This window comes from Mustelus asterias, unplaced genomic scaffold (assembly GCF_964213995.1).
Source record: "Mustelus asterias unplaced genomic scaffold, sMusAst1.hap1.1 HAP1_SCAFFOLD_263, whole genome shotgun sequence".
NCBI classification, from domain to species: domain Eukaryota; kingdom Metazoa; phylum Chordata; class Chondrichthyes; order Carcharhiniformes; family Triakidae; genus Mustelus; species Mustelus asterias.
This window is the reverse complement of record NW_027590229.1, coordinates 248,810-272,780: the sequence shown is the minus strand read 5'-3', so window position 1 is coordinate 272,780 and position 23,971 is coordinate 248,810. Positions and strand designations below refer to the sequence as shown.

General features: G+C 46.5%; 1 protein-coding gene across 1 annotated transcript in view; it reads left to right on the top strand.

Moving 5' to 3' along the window:
• LOC144486005 (NACHT, LRR and PYD domains-containing protein 3-like) overlaps positions 1-22,598 on the top strand; it is a 142,327-nt gene extending 119,729 nt beyond the window's left edge. The window contains exon 5 of the mRNA XM_078204114.1: positions 22,460-22,598. Coding sequence (XP_078060240.1) covers positions 22,460-22,598 — 139 coding nt within the window. The remainder of the gene's footprint in view (positions 1-22,459) is intronic.
• Positions 22,599-23,971: the final 1,373 nt, after the last annotated feature.

The following is a 23,971-nucleotide window of genomic DNA, read 5'->3' as shown; positions in this document are numbered from 1 at the left end:
ACTTAACTAATACCCCCTACCCTTCCGGGGACCATATCCCTCTATTCCCATCCTATTCATGTACTTGTCAAGACGCCCCTTAAACGTTACCACCATATCCGCTTCCAGTACCTCCCCCGGCAACGAGTTCCAGGCGCCCACTACTCTGTGTAAACAATCTGCCTCGTACATCTCCTTTAAACCTTGCCCCTCGCACCTTAAACCTGTGCCCCCCTAGCAATTGACTCTTCTACCCTGTGAAAAAACTTCCGACTATCCACTCTGTCCATGCCTCTCATAATCTTGTCGACCTATATCAGGTCTCCCCTCAACCTCCGTCGCTCCAGTGAGAACAAACCAAGTTTCTCCAACCTCTCCTCATAGCTAATGCCCTCCATACCAGGCAACATCCTGGTCAATCTTTTCTGTACCCTCTCCAAAGCCTCCACATCCTTCTGGTAGAGTGGCGACCAGAATTGAACACTATATTCTAAGTGCGGCCGAACGAAGGTTCTATAAAGCTGCAACATGACTTGCCAATTTTTAAACTCAATGCCCCGGCCGATGAAGGCAAGCATGCCGTATGCTTTCTTGACTACCTTCTCCACCTGCATTGCCACTTTCAGTGATCTGTGGACCTGTACACCCAGATCCCTTTGCCTATCAGTATTAACATTTTATTGGGGACTATGGCTACTAACACTGTCCACACTGCAACATCACCAACTTCCAGCTGAAATATCGATACATTTCCAACCAATATCTTCGCAGAATTCTTACGGTGCACAATGAGGCCATTTGGCCCATCGTATCTGTACCAGCTCACCAAATTAGCATTAGGAATTTGAGTTATTCTCCAGCGTTTTTCTCGTATCCTCGCTCATTCTTTATATTCAAATAATCCTCTAATTCCTTTTTGACTGCTTCGATGCAGCCGACCTCCACCACACTTCCCGGCTGTGAATTCCAGACCCGAACCACTGGCAGTGTGAGAAAGGTTTCTCTCTCATCATCTTCAACCCCACCACACACTCCATTCCTGAGCCACTGACCATCCCATGTCTCTCCCTGTGACTCAGGGTAAGGACATGGGAATCCTGTGCTCTTCCCTTTCACCATCTTCCTTTTTGTCGTTTAATCAGTCTGGCACTTGCATTTTGTTCTTTCCTTTTCACCCGCCCATCCCCAGCTCCCTGTCACTTAAAACAATTTAATTCACCGCTATTTCCAATTTCTATGTTTCGCGAATTGAACTGAAACTAAATCTGTTTCTATCTTCACAGATATTGCCTGACCTGATGAGAGTCTCCAACATATTTGTTCATATTTCAGATTTACAGCATCAATCGAATTTTGCCTTCTGTATCAACTGAAGTTGTGTTTCTTGAATGTCCCGCGCTGTACATTATTATTGTTAATGATCTTATTCTTAAAAACACTGTGGATTTACCCTGATTCCTGTTATTTTTCTCTCTCTGATCTCCAGTCTGAATAATAACTATCTCACAGGTTCTTGTGCCGAGGACTTGGCCTCTGCTCTCAGTACAAACCGCTCACTGATAGATCTGAATCTGGGTTCCAATAAACTGGGAGATTCCGGAGTGAAACTGCTGTCTGTGGCTCTGAGGAATCCGGACTGTAAAATACAGGAACTGGAGTAAGTAGCAGACTGTGTGAGATTGTGTTTATAATAACTGAATATTCAACAATCTAATTTCACCACTGGTATTTGTATAAAAAACACTGCCCATTACTATTGGTGTCAGTTATGAATAAGGAAAACTGCTTTTCCTCTGACTCCTGTTGCTTCTCTCTCTGATCCCTGAGCAATGGGATGTCAGTCGAACAGTACAGCACAGAACAGGCCCTTCGGCCCACGATGTTGTGCCGAGCTTTATCTGAAATCAAGATCAAGCTATCCCACTCCCTATCATCCTGGTGTGCTCCATGTGCCTATCCAATAACCCCTTAAATGTTCCTAAATTGTCTGACTCCACTATCACTGCAGGCAGTCCATTCCACACCCCAACCACTCTCTGCGTAAAGAACCTACCTCTGATATCCTTCCTATATCTCCCACCACGAACCCTATAGTTATGCCCCCTTGTAATAGCTCCATCCACCCGAGGAAATAGTCTTTGAACGTTCACTCTATCTATCCCCTTCATCATTTTATAAACCTCTATTAAGTCTCCCCTCAGCCTTCTCCGCTCCAGAGAGAACAGCCCTAGCTCCCTCAACCTTTCCTCATAAGACCTACCCTCCAAACCAGGCAGCATCCTGGTAAATCTCCTCTGCACTCTTTCCAGCGCTTCCACATCCTTCTTATAGTGAGGTGACCAGAACTGCACACAATATTCCAAATGTGGTCTCACCAAGGTCCTGTATAGTTGCAGCATAACCCCACGGCTCTTAAACTCCAACACCCTGTTAATAAAAGCTAACACACTATAGGCCTTCTCACAGCTCTATCCACTTGAGTGGCAACCTTTAGAGATCTGTGGATATGGACCCCAAGATCTCTCTGTTCCTCCACAGTCTTCAGAACCCTACCTTTGACCCTGTCATCCACATTTAAATTAGTCCTACCAAAATGAATCACCTCACATTTATCAGGGTTAAACTCCATTTGCCATTTTTCAGCCCAGCTTTGCATCCTATCTATGTCTCTTTGCAGCCTACAACAGCCCTCCACCTCATCCACTGCTCCACCAATCTTGGTGTCATCAGCAAATTTACTGATCCACCCTTCAGCCCCCTCCTCTAAGTTATTAATAAAAATCACAAAGAGCAGAGGACCAAGCACTGATCCCTGCGGCACTCCGCTAGCAACCTGCCTCCAATCCGAAAATTTTCCATCCACCACCACCCTCTGTCTTTGATCAGACAGCCAGTTACCTATCCAATCGGCCAACTTTCCCTCTATCCCACACCTCCTCACTTTCATCATAAGCCGACCATGGGGGACCTTATCAAACGCCTTACTAAAATCCATGTATATGACATCAACTGCCCTACCTTCATCAACACATAAGAACATAAGAAATAGGAGCAGGAGTCGGCCATCTGGCCCTTCGAGCCTGCCCCGCCATTCAACAAGATCATGGCTGATCTGAAGCGAATCAGTTCCACTTACCCGCCTGCTCCCCATATCCCCTAATTCCCTTATCGATCAGAAAACTATCTACCCGTGATTTAAACATATTCAACGAGGAAGCCTCCACCACTTCAATGGGCAGAGAATTCCAGAGATTCACCACCCTCTGAGAGAAGAAGCTCCCCCTCAACTCTGTTCTGAACCGGCCCCCCCTTATTTTGAGGCTGTGCCCTCTAGTTCTGGTTTCCCTTCCAAGTGGAAAGAATCTCTCCACCTCTACCCTATCCAGCCCCTTCATTATCTTATATGTCTCTATAAAATCACCCCTCATCCTTCTAAACTCCAACGAGTACAGACCCAATCTGTTTAATCTCTCCTCATAAGCCACACCCTTCATCTCCGGTATCAACCTGGTGAACCTTCTCTGCACTCCCTCCAAGGCCAATATATCCTTTCGCAAATAAGGGGACCAAAACTGCACACAGTACTCCAGTTGCGGCCTCACCAGTGCCTTGTACAGTTGCAGCAAGACCTCCCTGCTTTTATATTCTATCCCCCTCGCGATAAAGGTAACACACTTAGTTACCTCCTCAAAAAATTCTATCAAATTTGTGAGGCACGACTTGCCCTTCACGAATCCGTGCTGACTATCCCGGATTAATCCGCATCTTTCTAAATGGTCGTAAATCCCATCTCTAAGGACCTTTTCCATCAATTTACCAACCACCGAAGTAAGACTAACCGGTCTATAATTACCAGGGTCATTTCTATTCCCTTTCTTAAACAGAGGAACAACATTCGCCATTCTCCAGTCCTCTGGCACCATCCCCGTGGACAGCGAGGACCCAAAGATCAAAGCCAAAGGCTCTGCAATCTCATCCCTTGCCTGCCAAAGAATCCTAGGATACATTTCATCAGGCCCAGGGGACTTATCGACCTTCAGTTTATCCAAAACTGCCAGGACATCCTCCCTCCGAACATCTATTTCCTCCAGCCTATTAGCCTGTAACACCTTCTCTTCCTCAAAAACATGGCCCCTCTCCTTGGTGAACACTGAAGAAAAGTATTCATTCATCACCTCGCCTATCTCTACTGACTCCATACACAAGTTCCCACTACTGTCCTTGACCGGCCCTAACCTCACCCTGGTCATTCTTTTACTCCTCACATAAGAGTAAAAAGCCTTGGGGTTTTCCTTGATCCGACCCGCCAAGGACTTCTCATGTCCCCTCCTAGCTCTCCTAAGCCCCTTTTTCAGCTCATTCCTTGCTAACTTGTAACCCTCAATCGAGCCTACAGAGGCTACAGAAGGATATAGATAGGCTGGAAATTTGGGCAAAGAAATGGCAGATGGAGTTCAATCCTGATAAATGCGAAGTGATGCATTTTGGTGGGAATAATGTAGGGAGGAGCTACACGATAAATGGAAGAACCATAAAGGGTGTAGCGACGCAGAGGGACCTGGGTGTGCAAGTCCACAGATCTTTGAAGGTGACGTCACAGGTGGAGAAGGTGGTGAAGAAGGCATATGGCATGCTTGCCTTTATAGGACGGGGCATAGAGTATATAAGTTGGGGTCTGATGTTGCAGATGTATAGAACGTTGGTTCGGCCGCATTTGGAATACTGCGTCCAGTTCTGGTCGCCGCACTACCAGAAGGACGTGGAGGCTTTGGAGAGAGTACAGAGGAGGTTTACCAGGATGTTGCCTGGTATGGAGGGGCTTGGTTATGAGGAGAGATTGGGGAAACTGGGGTTGTTCTCCTTGGAAAGACGGAGGATGAGGGGAGACTTAATAGAGGTGTATAAAATTATGAAAGGCATAGATAGGGTGAACGGTGGGAAGCTTTTCCCCGGGTCGGTGGTGACGTTCACGAGGGGTCATAGGTTCAAGGTGAAGGGGGGGGAAGTTTAACACAGATATCAGAAGGACATATTTTACACAGAGGGTCGTGGGGGCCTGGAATATGTTGCCGGGCAAGGTGGTGGAGGCGGACACACTGGGAACGTTTAAGACTTATCTAGACAGCTATATGAACGGAGTGGGAATGGAGGGATACAAAAGAGTGGTCTAGTTTGGACCAGGGAGCGGCGCGGGCTAATTGTTCTTTGTTTCTCGTTTCAAGGCTTCATTCTATGATCATCTTGCTGGTGCCAGTACAGAGCGAGACTGCGGATAGTTGGGAACCTGTCTCGGGGGCAGGGAATTCAGATGGTGTTCGTAAAGCAGAAGTGGAAATGAAGAGGGTTGGGAAGCATTTTCTGATCAGGGCCAGTGTGATCTCCTGGACTCGTTTCGATCGCCTCAGGGGGTCGGAGAGGAATTTCCCAGATTTTCTTTTCCCCAGATTGGCCCTGGGGTTTTCACTCTGGGTTTTCGCCTCTCCCTGGAGATCACATGGTCTGGAATGGGGGGGTGGGGGTGAGTTAATAGGTTGTGATGAACAAAGCATCGTAGCTGTGAGGGACAGCTCGGTGGATAGGATATTAGGATGTAGATAGGCTGGAAAATTGGGCGGGGATCCTGGATTCAGGATTCAATCCTGGACCGGGGAGCGGCGCAGGCTTGGAGGGCCGAAGGGCCTGTTCCTGTGCTGTATTGTTCTTTGTTCTTTGAGCCATCTGAACCTTGTTTCCTCATCCCTACATAAGCTTCCCTCTTCCTTTTCACAAGACATTCCACCTCTTTCGTGAACCATGGTTCCCTCACTCGGCCATTTCCTCCCTGCCTGACAGGGACATACCTATCAAGGACACCCAGTATTTGTTCCTTGAAAAAGTTCCACTTTTCATTCGTTCCTTTCTCTGACAGTTTCTGTTCCCAACTTATGCCCCCTAATTCTTGCCTAATCGCTTCATAATTACCTCTCCCCCAATTGTAAACCTTGCCCTGCCGTACGGCCCTATCCCTCTCCATTGCAATAACAAAAGACACCGAATTGTGGTCACTATCTCCAAAGTGCTCTCCCACAACCAAATCTAACACTTGGCCGGGTTCATTTCCCAGTACCAAATCCAATGTGGCCTCACCTCTTGTCGGCCTATTCACATATTGTGTCAGGAAACCCTCCTGCACACACTGCACAAAAACTGCCCCATCCGAACTATTTGACCTACAAAGGTTCCAATCAATATTTGGAAAGTTAAAGTCCCCCATGACAACTACCCTGTGACCCTCACACATATCCATAATCTGCTTAGCAATTTCTTCCTCCACATCTCGATTACTATTTGGAGGCCTATAGTAAACTCCTAACAACGTGACCGCTCCTTTCCTATTTCTAACCTCAGCCCATATTACCCCAGTGTGCAGATGCCCCTCGAAGTGCATTTCCGCAGCCGTTAAACTATCCTTGATTAACAATGCCACTCCTCCACCTCTTTTACCAGCTTCCCTACACTGAGTGAAACATCTATACCCCGGAACGTCCAACAACCATTCCTGTCCTTGTTCTACCCACGTCTCCGTAATGGCCACAACATCGTAGCCTCAAGTACCAATCCATGCCCCAAGTTCATCTACCTTGTTCCGGATGCTCCTTGCATTGAAGTAGACACACTTCAACCCACCTTCCTGTCTACCGGTACCCAACCTTGACCCTGATATCTTCCCCATTACCTCACCACCCTCAACACTGACTTCTGGACTACAACTCCTTTTCCCACTCCCCTGACAAATTAGTTTAAACCCCCCTGAAGAGCCGTAACAAATTTCCCTCCCTCAGTCCCACAACTTCTTATGTTGAGGGAGTGGGGGAATAATGTTATGGTTCACCCTCTGAGGTTCTCTCCTCCTCCTCAGATGTGCACAGCTCTCCCCGGACACAGCATCCATTGATTTGTGAAAGGGGGGAGAGTGAGTGGATGACAGTAAATGGAGGACAGGACATGGTGGTGGAGTCTCGCTGTTAGTAACAGATGTCAGTACAGCAGCGAGAGCTGAACTTAGTTCCAATGATCAAGATGCAGAATCAGTTTGGGGAGAGATAAGAATTAACAAAGTTAAAAGATCACTTGTAGGAATCATTTATAGGCCCCGAACAATATTCAGAATCTCCGACACAGGAATATTAATGGGGTCTTGTAAAAACATTCTGCAATAATCACGGGTGATTTTAACATTCATGTACAAAGAAGAACAAAGAGCCATGCAGCACAGTAACAGGCCCTTCGGCCCACCAAGCCTGCAGCGACTCCTCATTCTTATTCAGACCCAGTACTTATTGCTCATACGCAGTTTCTATTCCTCTGCTCGTCTCCCGTTCATGTTTCTATCAAGATTAACCTTGAACATTGGGAACGTGCCTGCTTCCGTCAACTTCACTGGCTGCGCATTCGAGGCACCCACCACTCTCTATGTGCAAATGTTCCCCGCACGTCTCCTCTAAACTTTCCCCCTCTTGCCTTCAAACTGTCCCGTCTTGTAGTTGACATTTCTACCCTGGGGAAAAGACTCCAACTATCAACCATATATCTGCCTCTATCAGGTCGCCCCTCAGCCTCCGTCTTTCCAGTGAAAACAATCCGAGTTTATTCAACTTCTCTTCATACCTTAACCAGAGCAGGCGACATCCTTGTAAACCTTCTTTACACCTTCTCCAAAGCAGCCACATCCTTCTGGTTGTCTGGTGATCAGCACTGCACGCAATATTCCATGTTGGGCCTAACTAAAGTTTAATACAGCTGTAACATAACTTGCCAACTTTTATACCTGATGCCCTGGCCAATGAAGCAAGCATGCTGCATGCCTTGTTGACCAAGTTATCCACCTGTGTTACCACTTTCAGGGATCAGTGGACAAGTACGCACAGATCCATCTGTATGTCAATGCTCCTGTTATTTTTTTCAGACAGGGAAGGCTGGGGGACGACCATGTGGAATTGTATCAAATTACAGAAATAAACCTTTCCCCTTTGTTTTAGGAGACAATAACCCGGGGCATAGATTTAAGGCATTGGGCAGGAGTTTCAGAGGAGAATTGAAGATGGCACAGTGGTTAGCATTGCTGCCTCACAACGTCAGGGACCTTTGTTTAATTCGGGCCTCGGGTGACTGCCTGTGTGGAGCTTGCATGTTCCCCCCATGTGTGCGTGTTTCCATCAGGTACTCTGGTTTCCTCACACAGTCCAAAGATGTGTAGGTTAGGTGGATCGACCATGCTAAATTATCATTTCATGTCCAAAGATATGTAGTTTCAGTGGATTTGTCATGATAAATGTCCAGTGATAAGCAGTTGTGTGGGCCTGGCATTTTCGGACAGTTAGTGCAGAGTCGATGAGGCGATTGGGAGCCTTCTGCAGAGTGGGGATTCTATGGTTCTGTGGAAAAGGTTTTTCACCCAGAGGGTGGTGGGAATCTGGATCTCACTGTCTGAAAGGGCGGTGGAGTCAGGAACACTCGCAACATTTAAGAAGCATTCAGACAAGCGCTTGAAATGTCGCAGCAGACAAGGCTATGGAGCAAGTGCTGGCAATGGGTTAGAATAGATTGCTGCTTGATGGCTAACACAGACACGATGGGCCGAAGGGCCTCTTTCTGTGCTGAAAAACTCTCTAAAGGCCCAGGGGTTGGAAGTTATGAACCAGAACCTGAATTTTCACTGATTCCTGTGATTTCTCCCTCTCTGATCCCAATGCAGTGGAATGTCAATCACATTGATTTCTGTGCCCTGGGTGTAGGGGAATAATGTGACGGTGACTGAGGACCCGTTCACATGCTGACAGGGGGACACACGTCACCCAGTCACACAGCCCTTGATTTGTGAGGAAGAGTAAAGAGTGAATGGAGGCAATTGTTAAGATGCAGACCAGAAACTCCAAGGTGTTTTGTGAGGTTAGACTGGACCCTTGGTTTTACATTTGATTTTGGCATTGATGAGCATGAGGTGTTTCACTCCAGGTATGAATCAAGTGACCCACTTGGATGCTTTTATCAAACACAGTTTATTTAAGAATGCAGTTAGAATATAACAACAAGAATTAGCATAACCTTCACCAATTGCAACACTTAAACATGACACAGTATAACTCTTAACAGCTAGCTATCTCTGTTGTTCCAATATAAAGCAATACCCACAGACATCCACCCTTCTCCAACATTAGTTAGCACAAAAACAAGTAAGCTCACGTGATGCCGATTTCCAGCTTTTTAACACTCCTGGACAGCCAACAGACAATTGTTTTCAGAGAAGGATGTCGCCTCCGAACAGCCCTACCGCAGAGAGGTAACCCCAGTCTCTGACAGCTTCCAACACAGCAACACTTAAACAGCAAAAACTCCAACTTCAGAGAGGGAAACAGCACTGCTGTTTGTCTGAACTTCAAGCAGCTTCTGAAAGCAGAACTGAAACTAGAATGTTCTGTGGAAAATAGCTGTCCCTCAGTCACATGACATAACCTGTCAATCACCCGTAATCAAGCTCTACTCTGCCATCCCAGGGGAAACACTGAAACAACAGAACACTGCATTAGTTCAGATTAAAATCAACATGATGTCAATTATACTGCTTCAGTAACAATAAAGGAAACCGGCTACAGACAGCACGGTGCCGACAACATAACCTGCAGAGAAACATGATTAAAATAGAAACTAGAAGCAGGAGTCGGCCATTCGGCCCTTCGAGTCCTGCTACACCATTCATTTTGTTCATGGCTGATCATCAAATTCAATATCCTTCAATATTCAGTATATTTCTTCAAGACATAGTTTGTAACAAAATGTACATTCCAACACGTCCTTCAGCCGGTTCCATGTGACCGGTGATGGGCACACAAGCTCTGTGTGTTGCAGGCACCAGAGAGTCTCCTGTGTCCATCCATTCGACCGCACACTCTCAGTTCCACAACCAGTATCACAATCAGCGATTTCCCACACTATCTGCTGTTCTCCCAGCTCCAGCACTGCTAATTCTACGTGTAAGGATTACTCGATCTGGACGCTGTCATCATTTTTACTTCATTCCCTGACGTTTCGTGCTCTCTTCTACAGGCACATAAAGTTCCATTGTTACTCTCCCATCAAAGACACAAGCCTATGCTGGTGAGAACCTGACTGACCATCATGTCTACACAGGGAAAGCCTCTTGCCTGTGACCATCCCATTCTCACAGTGCTAGAGTTATCTGACTAACTAGAACCCTGCAGAGAGAGGCTGACATGTCTCTGACAGTCGATGCTGCTTTCTGGGCATTGCCTGTGTCTGTGTGGGGATGGCCTTTCTACCATTTCACTTTCATTCTCATTCGACCCCATATGCCTCAGATTATATGCTATAAAATGCTTCACCACCTTGTCAGAACTTGGCAAGTTATTCATCCTTTTGCCTCATGCAACCATATAACCCACGCCTACTCAGGTCTCCAGTAATCTCCATCCCGATATACTTGGATTGATGTGGCAGATACTGTCCAGTCCTGAGAGAACAGAAATTTGCTCCAGACTCACGTAGCCTTGGGGAAGAGTACCAAGTGTTGCCAAGTGCATCATTGAATTGAGTTTAACCTTTCTCCTCCCATTCCAGCCCTGTGTTCTTAACCAGGTCTTCCTCACTGGTCTCTCCAGAGCTGCTGCCTATCAAAGTGCTGCCCATGCCAGCATTGCCTGAACCGGGACTTCCCCTGCAGCGAGTGGTTAAGGGCTGGAGTTCACTGTCTGAGAGTGTGGTGGAGACACGTTCAGTTGAAAATTTCCAAAGGGAATTGGATTATGATCTGAAAAGGAAGATTGTGCAGGGTTACGGGGAGAATTTGGGGGAATGACACTTCGTAAATTGCTCATTCAGAGAGTCGGTGCAGAGAGCATGGGCCGAATGGTCTCCTTCTGCTCTGTAACAATTCTCTGATTCTATCTGAGAGAGATACCAATGGCCCTTTGTGGACACTGGCTAAATTACCTAACCCTGTTGACACTGCAACATCACCAGCTTCCAGTTAAAATGCCGATACATTTCCAACCATTATCTTCACAGAATTATTGCGGAGTACCACGAGGCGAAATGTGTCTGCACCGGCTCACCAAACTAGGATTAGGAATTTGTCTCATTCTACTGCCTTCTCTTCGTATCTTTACACGTTATTTCATTCGATTGTTCATCGACTGCCCTCTGTGATGCCTCGAATCAGCCTGCCCCCACCACACTTCCAGACTGTACATTCCAGACCCGAACCACTGGCATCGTGAAAAAGGTTTCTCTCTCATCATCTTCAACCCCACCACACACTCCATTCCTGAGCCACTGACCATCCCATGTCCCTCCCTGTGACTCAGGGTAAGCACAGTAAGAAGTCTCACAACACCAGGTTAAAGTCCAACAGGTTTATTTGGTAGCAAATACCATAAGCTTTCGGAGCATTGCAAATACCATAAGCATTGCTCCGAAAGCTTATGGTATTTGCTACCAAATAAACGTGTTGGACTTTAACCTGGTGTTGTGAGACTTCTTACTGTGCTTACCCCAGTCCAACGCCGGCATCTCCACAGCATGACTCAGGGTAAGGACATGGGAATCCTGTGCTCTTCCCTTTCACCATCATCCTTTTTGTCATTTAATCACTCCGGCACTTCCATTTTGTTCTTTCCTTGTCACCCGCCCATCCCCAGCTCCCTGTCACTTAAAACAATTTAATTCACTTCCAATTTCTAATTTTATCTAATTGAACTGAAACTAAATCTGTTTCTTCACAGATGCTGCCTGTCCTTCTGAGATTTTCCACATATTTTATTCATATTTCAGATTTACAGCATCAATAGAATTTTGCCTCCTGTATGAACTGAAGTTGTGTTTCTTGAATGTCCCGTGCTGTACATTATTATTGTGAATGATCTTATTCTTAAAAACAGTGTGGATTTACCCTGATTCCTGTTATTTTTCTCTCTGATCTCCAGTCTGAATAATAACTATCTCACAGATTCTTGTGCCAAGGACCTGGCCTCTGCTCTCAGTACAAACCGTTCACTGATAGATCTGTATCTGGGTTACAATAAACTGGGAGATTCCGGAGTGAAACTGCTGTCTGTGGCTCTGAGGAATCCGGACTGTAAAATACAGAAACTGCAGTAAGTAGCAGACTGTGTGAGATTGTGTTTATAATAACTGAATATTCAACAATATAATTTCACCACTGGTATTTGTATAAAAAACACTGCCCATTACTATTGGCGTCAGTTATGAATAAGGAAAACTGCTTTTCCTCTGACTCCTGTTGCTTCTCTCTCTGATCCCTGAGCAATGGGATGTCAGTCCCACAAATCCTTATGTTGAGGGAGTGGGGGGATAGGTTATGGTTCACCCTCTGAGGTCCTCTCCTCCTCCTCAGATGTGCACAGCTCTCCCCGGACACAGCATCCATTGATCTGTGAAAAGGGAGAGAGTGAGTGGATGACAGTAAATGGAGGACAGGACATGGTGGTGGAGTCACTCTGTTAGTAACAGATGTCAGTACAGTAGCGAGAGCTGAACTTAGTTCAAGATGCAGAATCAGTTTGGATAGAGATAAGATTTAACAAAGTTAAAAGATGACTTGTGGGAATCATTTATCGGCTCCTAACAACAGTCACAATCTCCGACACAATACACAGGAAAAATAATGGGGCCTTGTAAAAACATATTGCAATAACCACGGGTGATTTTAATCTTCATATACAAAGAAGAACAAAGAACCGCACAGCACAGTAACAGGCCCTTCAGCCCACAAAGCCTGTGGCGCCTCCTAACGCTTATTCAGACCACGAACTTACTGCCAATTTGCGGTTTCTATTCCTCTGTTTGTCTCTTGTTCATGTATCTACCAAGATGCACCTTGGACATTGGAAACGTGCCTGCTTCTGCCACCTCCATTGGCAGTGCCTTCCAGGCACCCACCACCCTCTGGGTGAAAACTTACCCCACACACCTCCCTCCAAACTTTGCTCCTCTCACCTTCATCCTGTGCCCTCTTGTAGTTGATCATTCCACCCTGGAGAAAAGTCTCTGACTATCCACCATATTGATGCTTCTCATAATTGTGGATACCTCCATCAGGTCACCCCTCAGCCTCCCTTTTTGTAGTGAAACAATCTGTGTTTATACATCGTCTCCTCATAACCTAACCGTCCTTGACCAGGCAACATTCTGGTAAACCTTCCTTGCACCCTCTCCAAAGCATCCACATCATTCTGGGAGTGTCGCAAACGGAACTGCAAGCAATATTCAAATGTGGCCAACTGAAGTTTCATGCAGCTGTAACATAACTTGACAACTTTTACACTCGATGCCCCGGTCGATGAAGACAAGCATGTTGTCTGCCTTCTTGGCCACCTCATCCACCTGTGTTGCCACTTTCAGGGATCTGTAGACTTGTACACACAGATCCCTCTGTAGGTCAGTGCTCCTGTGGCTTCTTCCATTTACTGTATAAATCACTCAGATTGTCAAAAGTTGAATAGAAGATTGGTTCACAGAATCTATTCAAGCAATTTCCTGGAGAAGCACGTTCCAGTGCCAATCACACAACAAGCTGTTTTAGACATGGTGATGTGCAAATGTGTGGCGTTTCCAACAAAAATAGATTCCTTTCATTTGGAGAAGAGCAGCAGAAGTGTTCCAGCCGTTGCTAATTCAAGGAGTGTATTAGATTAAGCGAAGATGTGGCACCGGGGTTGGCACTGCTGCCTCACAGCGTCAGGGACCCGGATTCATTCCAGCCTTGAGCGACTGTGGAGTTTTCACGTTCTCCCCGTGTCTGTGTGTGTTTCCTCCGGCTGCTCCTGTTTCCTCCCATAGTCCAAATAAACTGTGCAGGTTGCGTGGATTGGCCATGCTAAATTGCCCGTTAGTGTCCAAGATGTGTAGGTTAGGGGGATTAGCGGCGTAAATATGTGGGGTTACGGGAACCCGGGCAACTGCAGATCTATTAGTCTGATATTGATGGTATGGAAATCCTATAATAATCTATAATGAAGGAAGTTATAACAGAACACTTCGAAATTAATGGCAGGATTAGACAGGGCCAACATGGATTTATGAAAGGCTGGCACGGTGACACAGTGGTTAACATTGTTGCATCACAGCCAGGGGCCCAGGTTCAATTCCAGCCTTGGGTGACTGGGTGGAGTTCCCACATTCTCCCCGTGTCTGCGTGTGTTTCCTCTGGGTGCTCCGGTTTCCTCCCACACTCCAAAGATATGGATGGTAGATGGATTGGCCATGGTAAAATTGCCCTTAGTGTCCCAAGGTGTGTAGGTTAGGTGGATTAGCCCCAGTAAATTAGTGAGTTTATGGAGAGCGGACCTTGGTAAGTTACTCTGTCAGTGTGTCTCGATGGGCCGAATGACGATTCCTACACTAGGGATTCTATAGTTGCATGATTCACTCACAAGAGGTTATTAAATAAAATTGGAGCACGTGGGATTGGGAGGAATATACCAGCATGGATTGAGAACTGATCAATGGACAGAAACAAGGAGTTGGAATGAATGGGTTACTTTTGGGTTGACAGCCTCTAACTAGTGGAGTACGGCAGGGATCAGTGTTTGGGTCTCAGCTATTCAGAATCGACATGAATGATATGGATGTGGGGATCAAATATAATATTTCCAAATCTGCGAATAATGGAAAACGAGGTGAAAATCTGAATTGTGAGGAGGATGCAAAGATGTTTCAAGGGGATGTGGAGAGGCTCAGGGAGGCTCCACAACTGGAGTAATGTGTACAGTGTTGAGCTCTACTTAAAAAAGGATAGAATTGTATTGGAACCAGTTCAGAGAAAGTTCACTCGGCTGATTCCTGGGATGGAGGTTTGTTTTACGAGGGAAATTTGAGCAGATTGGAGCAATATCTATGAAAGTTCAGAAGATTAAAAGGTGATCGCATTGAGGGGATGAGACAGGGTGGTTGCTGAGAGGCTGTTTCTTCTTGTAAGAGAGACCAGAACAAGGGACAGATTTTAAAATGTAATTGTCAGTCCCTTAAGACTGAGATGAGGAGAAATTTATATTTTTAGATGGTGGCTGGTCAGTGGAATTCTCTTCCCTGGAGACTAGTGGCGGCAGAGTCATTGAATATATTCCAGGCTGAGTTAAGAATGATTTTGGATTGAGAAGCGAATCAAGGGTTACGGGGAAAAGAGTTGAGACTATAATTAGATCAGCCGTGATGGAGTATGCTCGAGGGGCTGAATGGCCTTCTGCTGCCCCAACGTATTTTGTTCCTATCCCAATACGTCCTTCAGACTGCTCTCTGTGACCAGTGATGGATAAACAAGCTCTATGTTTTGTCCTCACCAGACGCTCTCCTGTGCCCATTCATTAGGCCACACACTCAACCCATCTCACCAGCAGTAATTACCCACTCTGCCCCCAGGCCTTCCTGATCCAGCACTTCATCGTCCATTGGCGTCAGGATGGCAAGACCTGGATGTCTCCACTCTTCACTCATTCCCTGATGATGTTTGCTCTCTTTCCAAACACATAAATTGTTACTCACTCATCAAACACATGCAGTAGCCCAGGGTTGTCCAACGTGTGGACCAAGGGGTGAATGTGACCCTCGAAGCCCCTCAATGCGGCCCCCGGAGCGAGTTTCCAGAATCTCAGTCACACAGTTCAGTTTGAATGGAAGAATCTGCATGGAGCTGCTCCTCCAATCACATCTCGTTTCTTTCCCATGTTTGCTGCTGATAGGATTTTGAGCCAATCTGCAGCAAATGTGGGAGAGAAACAATTTGTGATTGATGAGGATTAAACTCTAATAATCATCTTTATTTATTACTCATTATTGTGCTCAGCAAGTTGTTTCTTTTCATATCTCAGTTTAGTTTTTAATTGAAATTTCTGCTGTGCCAAACTTTATCATTCTGAAATTTACTCATCGGCCCCTTGAGTGAGAAAAACATTGACGTGTGTTTGCCCGGTGAATATGTTGGTCAACCCTGCTCGAGCCTATGCTGGTGTCAGCCTAACGGACATGTCTCTGACAGTCAATGCTGCTGCCTTTGCATTGTAAGAGTTTTAACAACACCAGGTTAAAGTCCAACAGGTTTATTTGGTAGCAAATACCATTAGCTTTCAGAGCGCTGCTCCTTCGTCAGATGGAGTGGAAATCTGCTCTCAAACAGGACACAGAGACACAAAATCAAGTTACAGAATACTGATTAGAATGCGAATCCCTACAGCCAACCAGGTCTTAAAGAGACAGATAATGTGAGAGAAGGCAGCATTAAGCACAGGTTATAGAGATGTGTATTGTCTCCAGACAGGACAGCCAGTGAGATTCTGCAAGTCCTTTGCATTGCCAGTGTCTGGGTGGAGATGTTCTTTCCACAATTTCCCCCTCATCCTTATTCACATATCAGGCTGTGCTGCACTCACCGTGGCAGAACACATCAGGACATTGATCCTTTTCCACTCTGAAACCACGTGTCTGAAACCTGCTCACCTCCCAGCAATCTCCATCCAGACTGGCTTGTACCGATGGGATAATCTCCTCCCATCCTGAGGGAACAGGACCTCCCTCTGAGCCTGAGCAGCCGGGAGGAGCCCCTCCAGGGAGGGGGGCGGGGGTGCGCAAGCCTTGCTCTGCTGTCTGACATTTCAGCCCCTCATTCAGTAAGCAGAGCTCCCTCGCTGCTCCCTCCAGAGCTGCTGTTTGAAAGTCCTGCTGCCTTTGGAGATGGTGCCAGCATTGCCTGAACCGGGACTGCCCCGTGCCCGGGCTGCCTCAGTGGGCAGCTCCCCCTGCCTGCCAGCCGTTAATTGTCCCCCTCTGACAATATCACCGTCATAACTCTGCCTATCCTGCCCACACGGACACACCACCCATTTCCAATCCCCATGCTGGCACTTCAGAGCTTCTGGTAAAATCACAGCCATTATCTTCAACCTCACCACAAACTGCATTCCCAAACCACTGACCATCCCATGTCCCTCCCGAGCCACTCCGAGTCAGGACACGGGGATCCTGTGATTATGGTCCTGTCCCATCATCACTTTTATCATTTAATCACTCCTGTAATTCCAGTTTGTCCTTTCTTTGTTTCTTCCCCAGCCACCCACCGCTGTCACTTCAAACCTGTCAATTCACTGCCCGTTCCCAGTTCCAATGGAAGCTCAAACTTTACCCCTGTTTCTCTCTTCACATGTATTTAGCGAACCTGCTGAGCATTTCCAGTTTATTTATATTTCATTTTCAGCATTGAGTATTTCCTCATTCTACAGAAATGCAGGTTGTGTTTTTGGAATGTCTGATACAATACATTATTATTGTTATTAACAGTATTATTTAAAACACTGGGGATTGAGCCTGATTCCTGTTATTCCTCTCTCTGGTCTCCAGTCTCAGACGTAACGCTCTCACAGATTCTTGTGCCGAGGATCTCGCGTCCGCTCTCAGTACAAAACAGACACTGAGGATTCTGAACCTGGAATTCAACTCCTTCACAGATCAATCTGTCCCTGCTCTCCGCCGCCTCATACTGACCTGCAGGAGTCTGGAGGTGATCGAGTGAGTGTTTGTGTGAATTTTTAGTGTAACAATTAAAATATAAATGGATTTAAAGTAGAAATGGGCCTGAATCTTCCAAGTAGCAGCAATGGTATGTGTGAAAATTCCCCCAAACTGAAACTGCTGCATATTTCTCCCAGGATCTTCGGCACTGCGACCCTGGGAGCTCCATCAGAGCAGACAAGAGTCGGGGAAGAGAGAGCACACACCCTATTTACAGCACAGTGACCCCGGGGAACTCCACCAGAATAGAGTTGGGGAAGAGAGAGCACACACCCTATTTACAGCACAGTGATCCCGGGGAACTCCACCAGAGTAGAGTTGGGGAAGAGAGAGCACACACCCTATTTACAGCACAGTGATCCCGGGGAACTCCACCAGAGTAGAGTTGGGGAAGAGACAGCACACACCCTGTTTACAGCACAGTGACCCCGGGGAACTCCATCAGAGCAGAGTTGGGGAACAGAGAGCACACACCCTATTTACAGCACAGTGACTCCAAGGAACTCCATCAGTGCACAGTCCTGGAAGAGAGAGAGCACACACCCTACTTACAGCACAGTGACCCCGAGGAGCTCCATCATAGTGGAGTAGAATCGGGGAAGAGAGAGCACACACCCTATTTACAGCACAGTGACCCCGGGGAGCTCCATCACAGCAGAGCAGAGTCAGGGAAGAGAGAGCACACACCCTATTTACAGCACAGTGACCCCGGGGAACTCCATCATAGCGGAGTAGAGTCGAGGAAGAGAGAGCACGCACCCTATTTACAGCAGTGACCCAGGCGATCTCCATCAGAGCAGAGTGGAGTCGCGGTAGAGCGAGCACACCTTATTTACAGCACAGTGACCCCGGGGAGCTCCATAAGTGTTAGTTGATTGTGGGAGTGAATGGGTTGGTGTGTCGCTGGATGAATGGTTAGTCAGGGAGCTGGGGAGAGGTTCAAGGATTAGTTCTGGGTGTCGGGAGGGTGGTCGAGTTGTATTGTGTTGGGTTGGAGGGTTAATCAGCAGTTTGGATGGTGGCTGGGAGTTGGTAATGTTGGGTGTCTAGTTAGATTTGGTAACGTGGTCGGGGGTTGGGATTGGTTTATAGCTTTGGAGAGTAGTGGGTTGGGGTTGGTTCTTGAGTAATCAGTTTAAGTCAGAGAGATAGTCAAGAATGTATTCAAGAGGCGGCTCCATATAGCGCTTGGGGTGAACAGGATCAAAGGTTATGGGGAGAAAGCAGGATTAGGCTTTTGAGTTGGACGCTCAGCCATGATTGTGATGGATGTTGGAGTCGGCTTAAAGGGCCAAATGGCCTCCTCCTGCTCCTATCTTCTATGTTTCTATGTCAGGTCAGGAGAGGGTGGGACGGATGAGGCCAAGTTGGGAGGTTTAGTCAGATTTGTTCAAGGGATAGTGGGAGGTAGTCGGGCTGGAGGGGAGGGAGAGATGATTTACGGGAGTGATAGCCTGTCAGGGGGAGATACCAGCAGTAGCCAGGCCTGTGACACCACAGCTGGTTCTGCTGTGGGACAGGGTCGGGCAAAGAGCAAGCGAGCAGTAGTAATAGGGGACTCGCTAGTTAGAGGCACAGACAGGCGTTTCTGTGGCCGCAATCGAGACTCCAGGATGGTGTGTTGCCTCCCTGGTGCCAGGGTCAAGGACGTCTCTGAGCGATTGCAGGACATTCTTAAGGGGGAGGGTGAGCAGCCAGAGGTCGTTGTACATATTGGTACCAACGACATAGGTAGGAAAAGGGATGAGGTCCTGAAATGTGAATACAGAGAGTTAGGCAGAAGGCTAACGTGTCGGACCTCGAAGGTAGTAATTTCAGGACTACTATCGGTACCACGTGCTAGTGAGAGTAGGAATAGGAGGATTAGGCAGATGAATGCCTGGCTTGAGAGCTGGTGCAGGGGGCAGGGATATAGATTTTTGGATCATTGGGATCTTTTCTGGGGAAGGGCTGATCTGTTCAAGAGGGATGGGTTACATTTGAACTGGAGGGGGACTAACATCCTGGCAGGGAGATTTGCTCGAGCAGCTCGGGAGGGTTTAAACTAGTTTGGCAGAGGGGTGGGATCCAAAGCAGTAGGGAGACATAAGAGAAATTTGAGGACAGCACGGAAGTTAAAGAGAGCACATTAAGTAGTAAAGGCAGTGTCAGTAATCCTAGTACCAGACAGATCAGACAGAAGCAAGACAGAGAGCAAGGAAAGTCCAGATTAAACTGCATTTATTTCAATGCAAGAGGCCTGACGGGCAAGGCAGATGAACTCAGGGCATTGATGGGTACATGGGACTGGGATATTATAGCAATTACTGAAACATGGCTAAGGGAGGGACAGGACTGGCAGCTTAATGTTCCAGGGTAAAGATGCTACAGGAAAGATAGAACAGGAGGTAAGAGAGGAGGGGGAGTTGCACTTTTGATTAGGGAAAGCATCACGGCCGTACTGAGAGGGGAAATATCCAAGGGTTCGGCCACTGAGTCTATATGGGTGGAACTCAGAAAGTGGCATGCTTTCAAAAGTGTGTTAACCAGGGTTCAGGGTGAACACATTCCTCTCAGAGTGAAGGGCAAGGCTGGCAGATGTCGGGAACCCTGGATGACTCGGGATATTGAGGCCCTGGTCAAGAAGAAGAAAGAGGCACATGACATGCATAGGCAGCTGGGATCAAGTGTATACCTTGAAGAGTATAAGGGATGTAGGAGTAGAGTTAAGAGAGAAATCAGGAGGGCAAAAAGGGGACAGGAAATTGTTTTGGCAGATGAGGCAAAGGAGAATCCAAACAGCTTCTACAAATACATAAAGGGCAGAAGAGTAACAAGGGAGAGAGTAGGGCTTCTTAAGGATCAACAAGGTCATCTATCTGCGGATCCACAAGATATGGGTGAGATCCTAAATGAATATTTCTTATCAGTATTTACTGTTGAGAAAAGCATGGATGTTAGGGAACTTGGGGAAATAAATATTGATGTCTTGAGGAGTGTACATATTACAGAGAAGGTGGTGCTGGAAGTCTTAAAGTGCATCAAGGTAGATAAATCTGTGGAACCTGATGAGGTATATCCCAGGACGTTGTGGGAGGCTAGGGAGGAAATTTGAATCATCGATAGTCACGGGTGAGGTGCCTGAAGATTGGAGGGTGGCAAATGTTGTGCCCTTGTTTAAAAAGGGCTGCAGGGAAAAGCCTGGGAACTACAGGCCAGTGAGCCTCACATCTGTGGTGGGTAAATTGTTGGAAGGTATTTTGAGGGACAGGATCTACAGGCATTAGAGATGCAAGGACTGATTAGGGACAGTCAGTGTGGCTTTGTGAGTGGAAAATCATGTCTCACAAATTTCATTGAGGTTTTTGAAGGGGTAACCAAGAAGGTCGATGAGGGCAGTGCAGTTGATGTTGTCTACATGGACTTTAGCAAGGCCTTTGACAAGGTACCGCATGGTAGGTTGTTGCATGAAGTTAATTCTCACGGCATCCAGGGTGAGGTATCGACATGGATACAAAATTGGTTCCTTGACAGAAGCCAGAGGGTGGTTGTAGAGGATTGTTTTTCAAACTGGAGGCCTGTGACCAGCGGTGTGCCTCAGGGATCAGTGCTGGGCCCACTGTTATTTGTCATTTATATTAATGATATGGATGAGAATATAGGGGGCATGGTTAGTAAGTTTGCAGATGACACCAAGATTGGTGGCATAGTGACAGTGAGGAAGGTTATCTCCAATTGCAGCAGGATCTTGATCAATTGGGCCAGTGGGCTGACGAATGGCAAATGGAGTTTAATTTAGACAAATGAGAGGTAATGCATTTTGGTATATTGAACCAGGGCAGGACTTACTCAGTTAATGGTAGGGCGTTGGGGAGAGTTACAGAATTAAAATATCTCGGGGTGCATGTTCATAGCTCCTTGAAAGTGGAGTCACACGTGGACAGAGTGGTGAAGAAGGCATTCAGCATGCTTGGTTTCATCAGTCAGGATACAGGAGTTGGGACGTCTTGTTAAAGTTGTACAAGACATTGGTGAGGCCACATTTGGAATACTGTGTACAGTTCTGGTCACCCTATTATAGAAAGGATATTATTAAACTAGAAAGAATGCAGAAAAGATTTACTCGGATGCTACTGGGACTTGATGGATTGAGTTATAAGGAGAGGCTGAATAGATTGGGACTTTTTTCCTTGGAGCGTAGGTAGTCAATATCTTTTCCCAAAGGTAGGGGAGTCTAAAACCAGAGGGCATAGGTTTAAGGTGAGGGGGGAGAGATACAAAAGTATCCAGAGGGGCAATTTTTTCACACAGAGGGTGGTGAGTGTCTGGAACAAGCTGCCAGAGGGAGTAGTAGAGGCGGGTACAATTTTATCTTTTAAAAAGCATTTAGACAGTTACATGGGTACGGTGGGTATCGAGGGATATGGGCCAAATGCGGGCAATTGGGATTAGCTTAGGGGTTTTAAAAACAAAAGGTGGCATGGACAAGTTGGGCCAAAGGGCCTGTTTCCATGCTGTAAACCTCTTTGACTCTATGAGTGGGTCTAGTCAGATTGTGGGAGGTGGAGTATGGGGATCAGTGGGAAATGATTGGGGGACTCAGGTGTGCTATTCAGGTATTAGCCCAGGTGGTGAGCTGTCTAACATTACCTGAGTAACTATCCAGGTAAACTTTGTGGATCTGTCCCAAGTATCTGACTCTAACTGCAGCAGGGGAGTTCCCCAATAGTAGTTAATACCTCTGGGACAATTCCCAGGTAGATCAGTGCGTCAGGACATCCACAGGGTCCCGATGCTCATCTTCGGATGTGTGTCTGGTCTCTGGCGATCCAGAGACCAGAAGATTTGTCCCATTAACTCCAGTCTCCTGTTATTTACTCTGTTGTTCAATCTGTTTATTTCCTGTTTCATCTTTAATCTGTTTCAGGCTGGAGAGGAATCGGTTCAGTCGAAATGGGAAGAGACAGCTGGAGTCGCTGCGGGGATCCAGACGGGGACTGACAGTGACAGTGTGGACATTTCAATCAATAAACATTGCTGCTCCACCGGTTACAGTGAAATCCTGAATTGTGAAGATCTTCGACAGCTCCTTCCAAACCCTTCATTCCTGCCCCTCTCCCTCCCTATTCCATCAGCCCCTCCAGCCTGGCACTGATTTCCCTGCTTACCTGGTTCCCCAGCTGGAAAACTGTTGTAGTTTTAGTCTCCACATTGAAGGAAAGATTGCTGCAAACCATTGTTTAAGCAGCAATGTGTTGTCAGTGTTCTCAGCAACAGAGTCTTCAACCTCCTTTCAAAAGGGAGCAGCAGAGATCATTCTCCAGAGAGAGAACAGTGTGTGTGTGATTCTGACAGTGTCCAGCAGAGGGCAGATTGGTCAATCTTGTCAGAGTTTCCTCTCTGTCTCTGTGAATGAATTAAAGGCTCCACCAGCCTCTCCTCAAAACCTCTTTCACTATCTGGTGATTAAAGTGATACAATGCCACCATCTGCTGGCGGCTCACAGCTACTGCAGGTGCTGCTCTCTGTGAGCCTCAGACAAGTTCAGTAAGTCCCATGTCTGTATCTGGGAACCGGTTCCTGCAGCGTGAATATTGAACAATATTGACAGGGATTGGAGTTTGCAGCAGGAACCCCGGCTGGTCAATTAACTCTTTTATCACCAGACACTACATGAACTCTGTTCCCTCATTCCCTATGGGAGATATTGTCTGGAGATTGTAGTTGGGGATGATCTCAGACTGTAATGTGTACATTTGGTGCAGTTATCAGACACTAATCCCATTCAGAATGGGAGTGGGTAAACTCTGCTGCACTCTGTAATTCCTGTGTCAGACATTGTCAGTGTTTAATCTTACACAGTGGATCAGTTTTTAAATTTTTTTTAATGTTTCCAAGATAATTGTCTCAATCTCACAGACTGATTCTTTGAAAATTGGAAATATAAACATTTTGAGACACAATGACAACCTTTAATCACATTTTGTCCGTGTTCGAAAAGAAAATAATTTCCAAACAAACTATTCCCCTTTTGCAGCTCTTGCTTTCCAATTCCACAGGTTTCGGTGAGACAGAGAGCAGCTCAGTTGGAATCCAAATGCTCTCATTCCACTCTCGCCCCCCTCCCGTTTACCCTGCCAATTATCAACCTCAACAAAAGTTCCCACATATTTATCTGGGACAGTTTCAGTGTTGAAGCAGGGTGACCATTCCTTAACCCACAACACATTCACACGGTAAATGTTGCTTCAATTATTTCTGGAACTGTTCACATCTCAAATGCACAGGTTGAGTAACATGATTCCGTTCCAAAGGTGGAATGTGTTTCTGTTTTATAATCTCAATCTCTCACAGGCACTGACATCCCCACGTAAAAGCACACAATCACAAGCATAATCTCACATATAATCTCGCACAGAGACATAATCATGGAAACTGT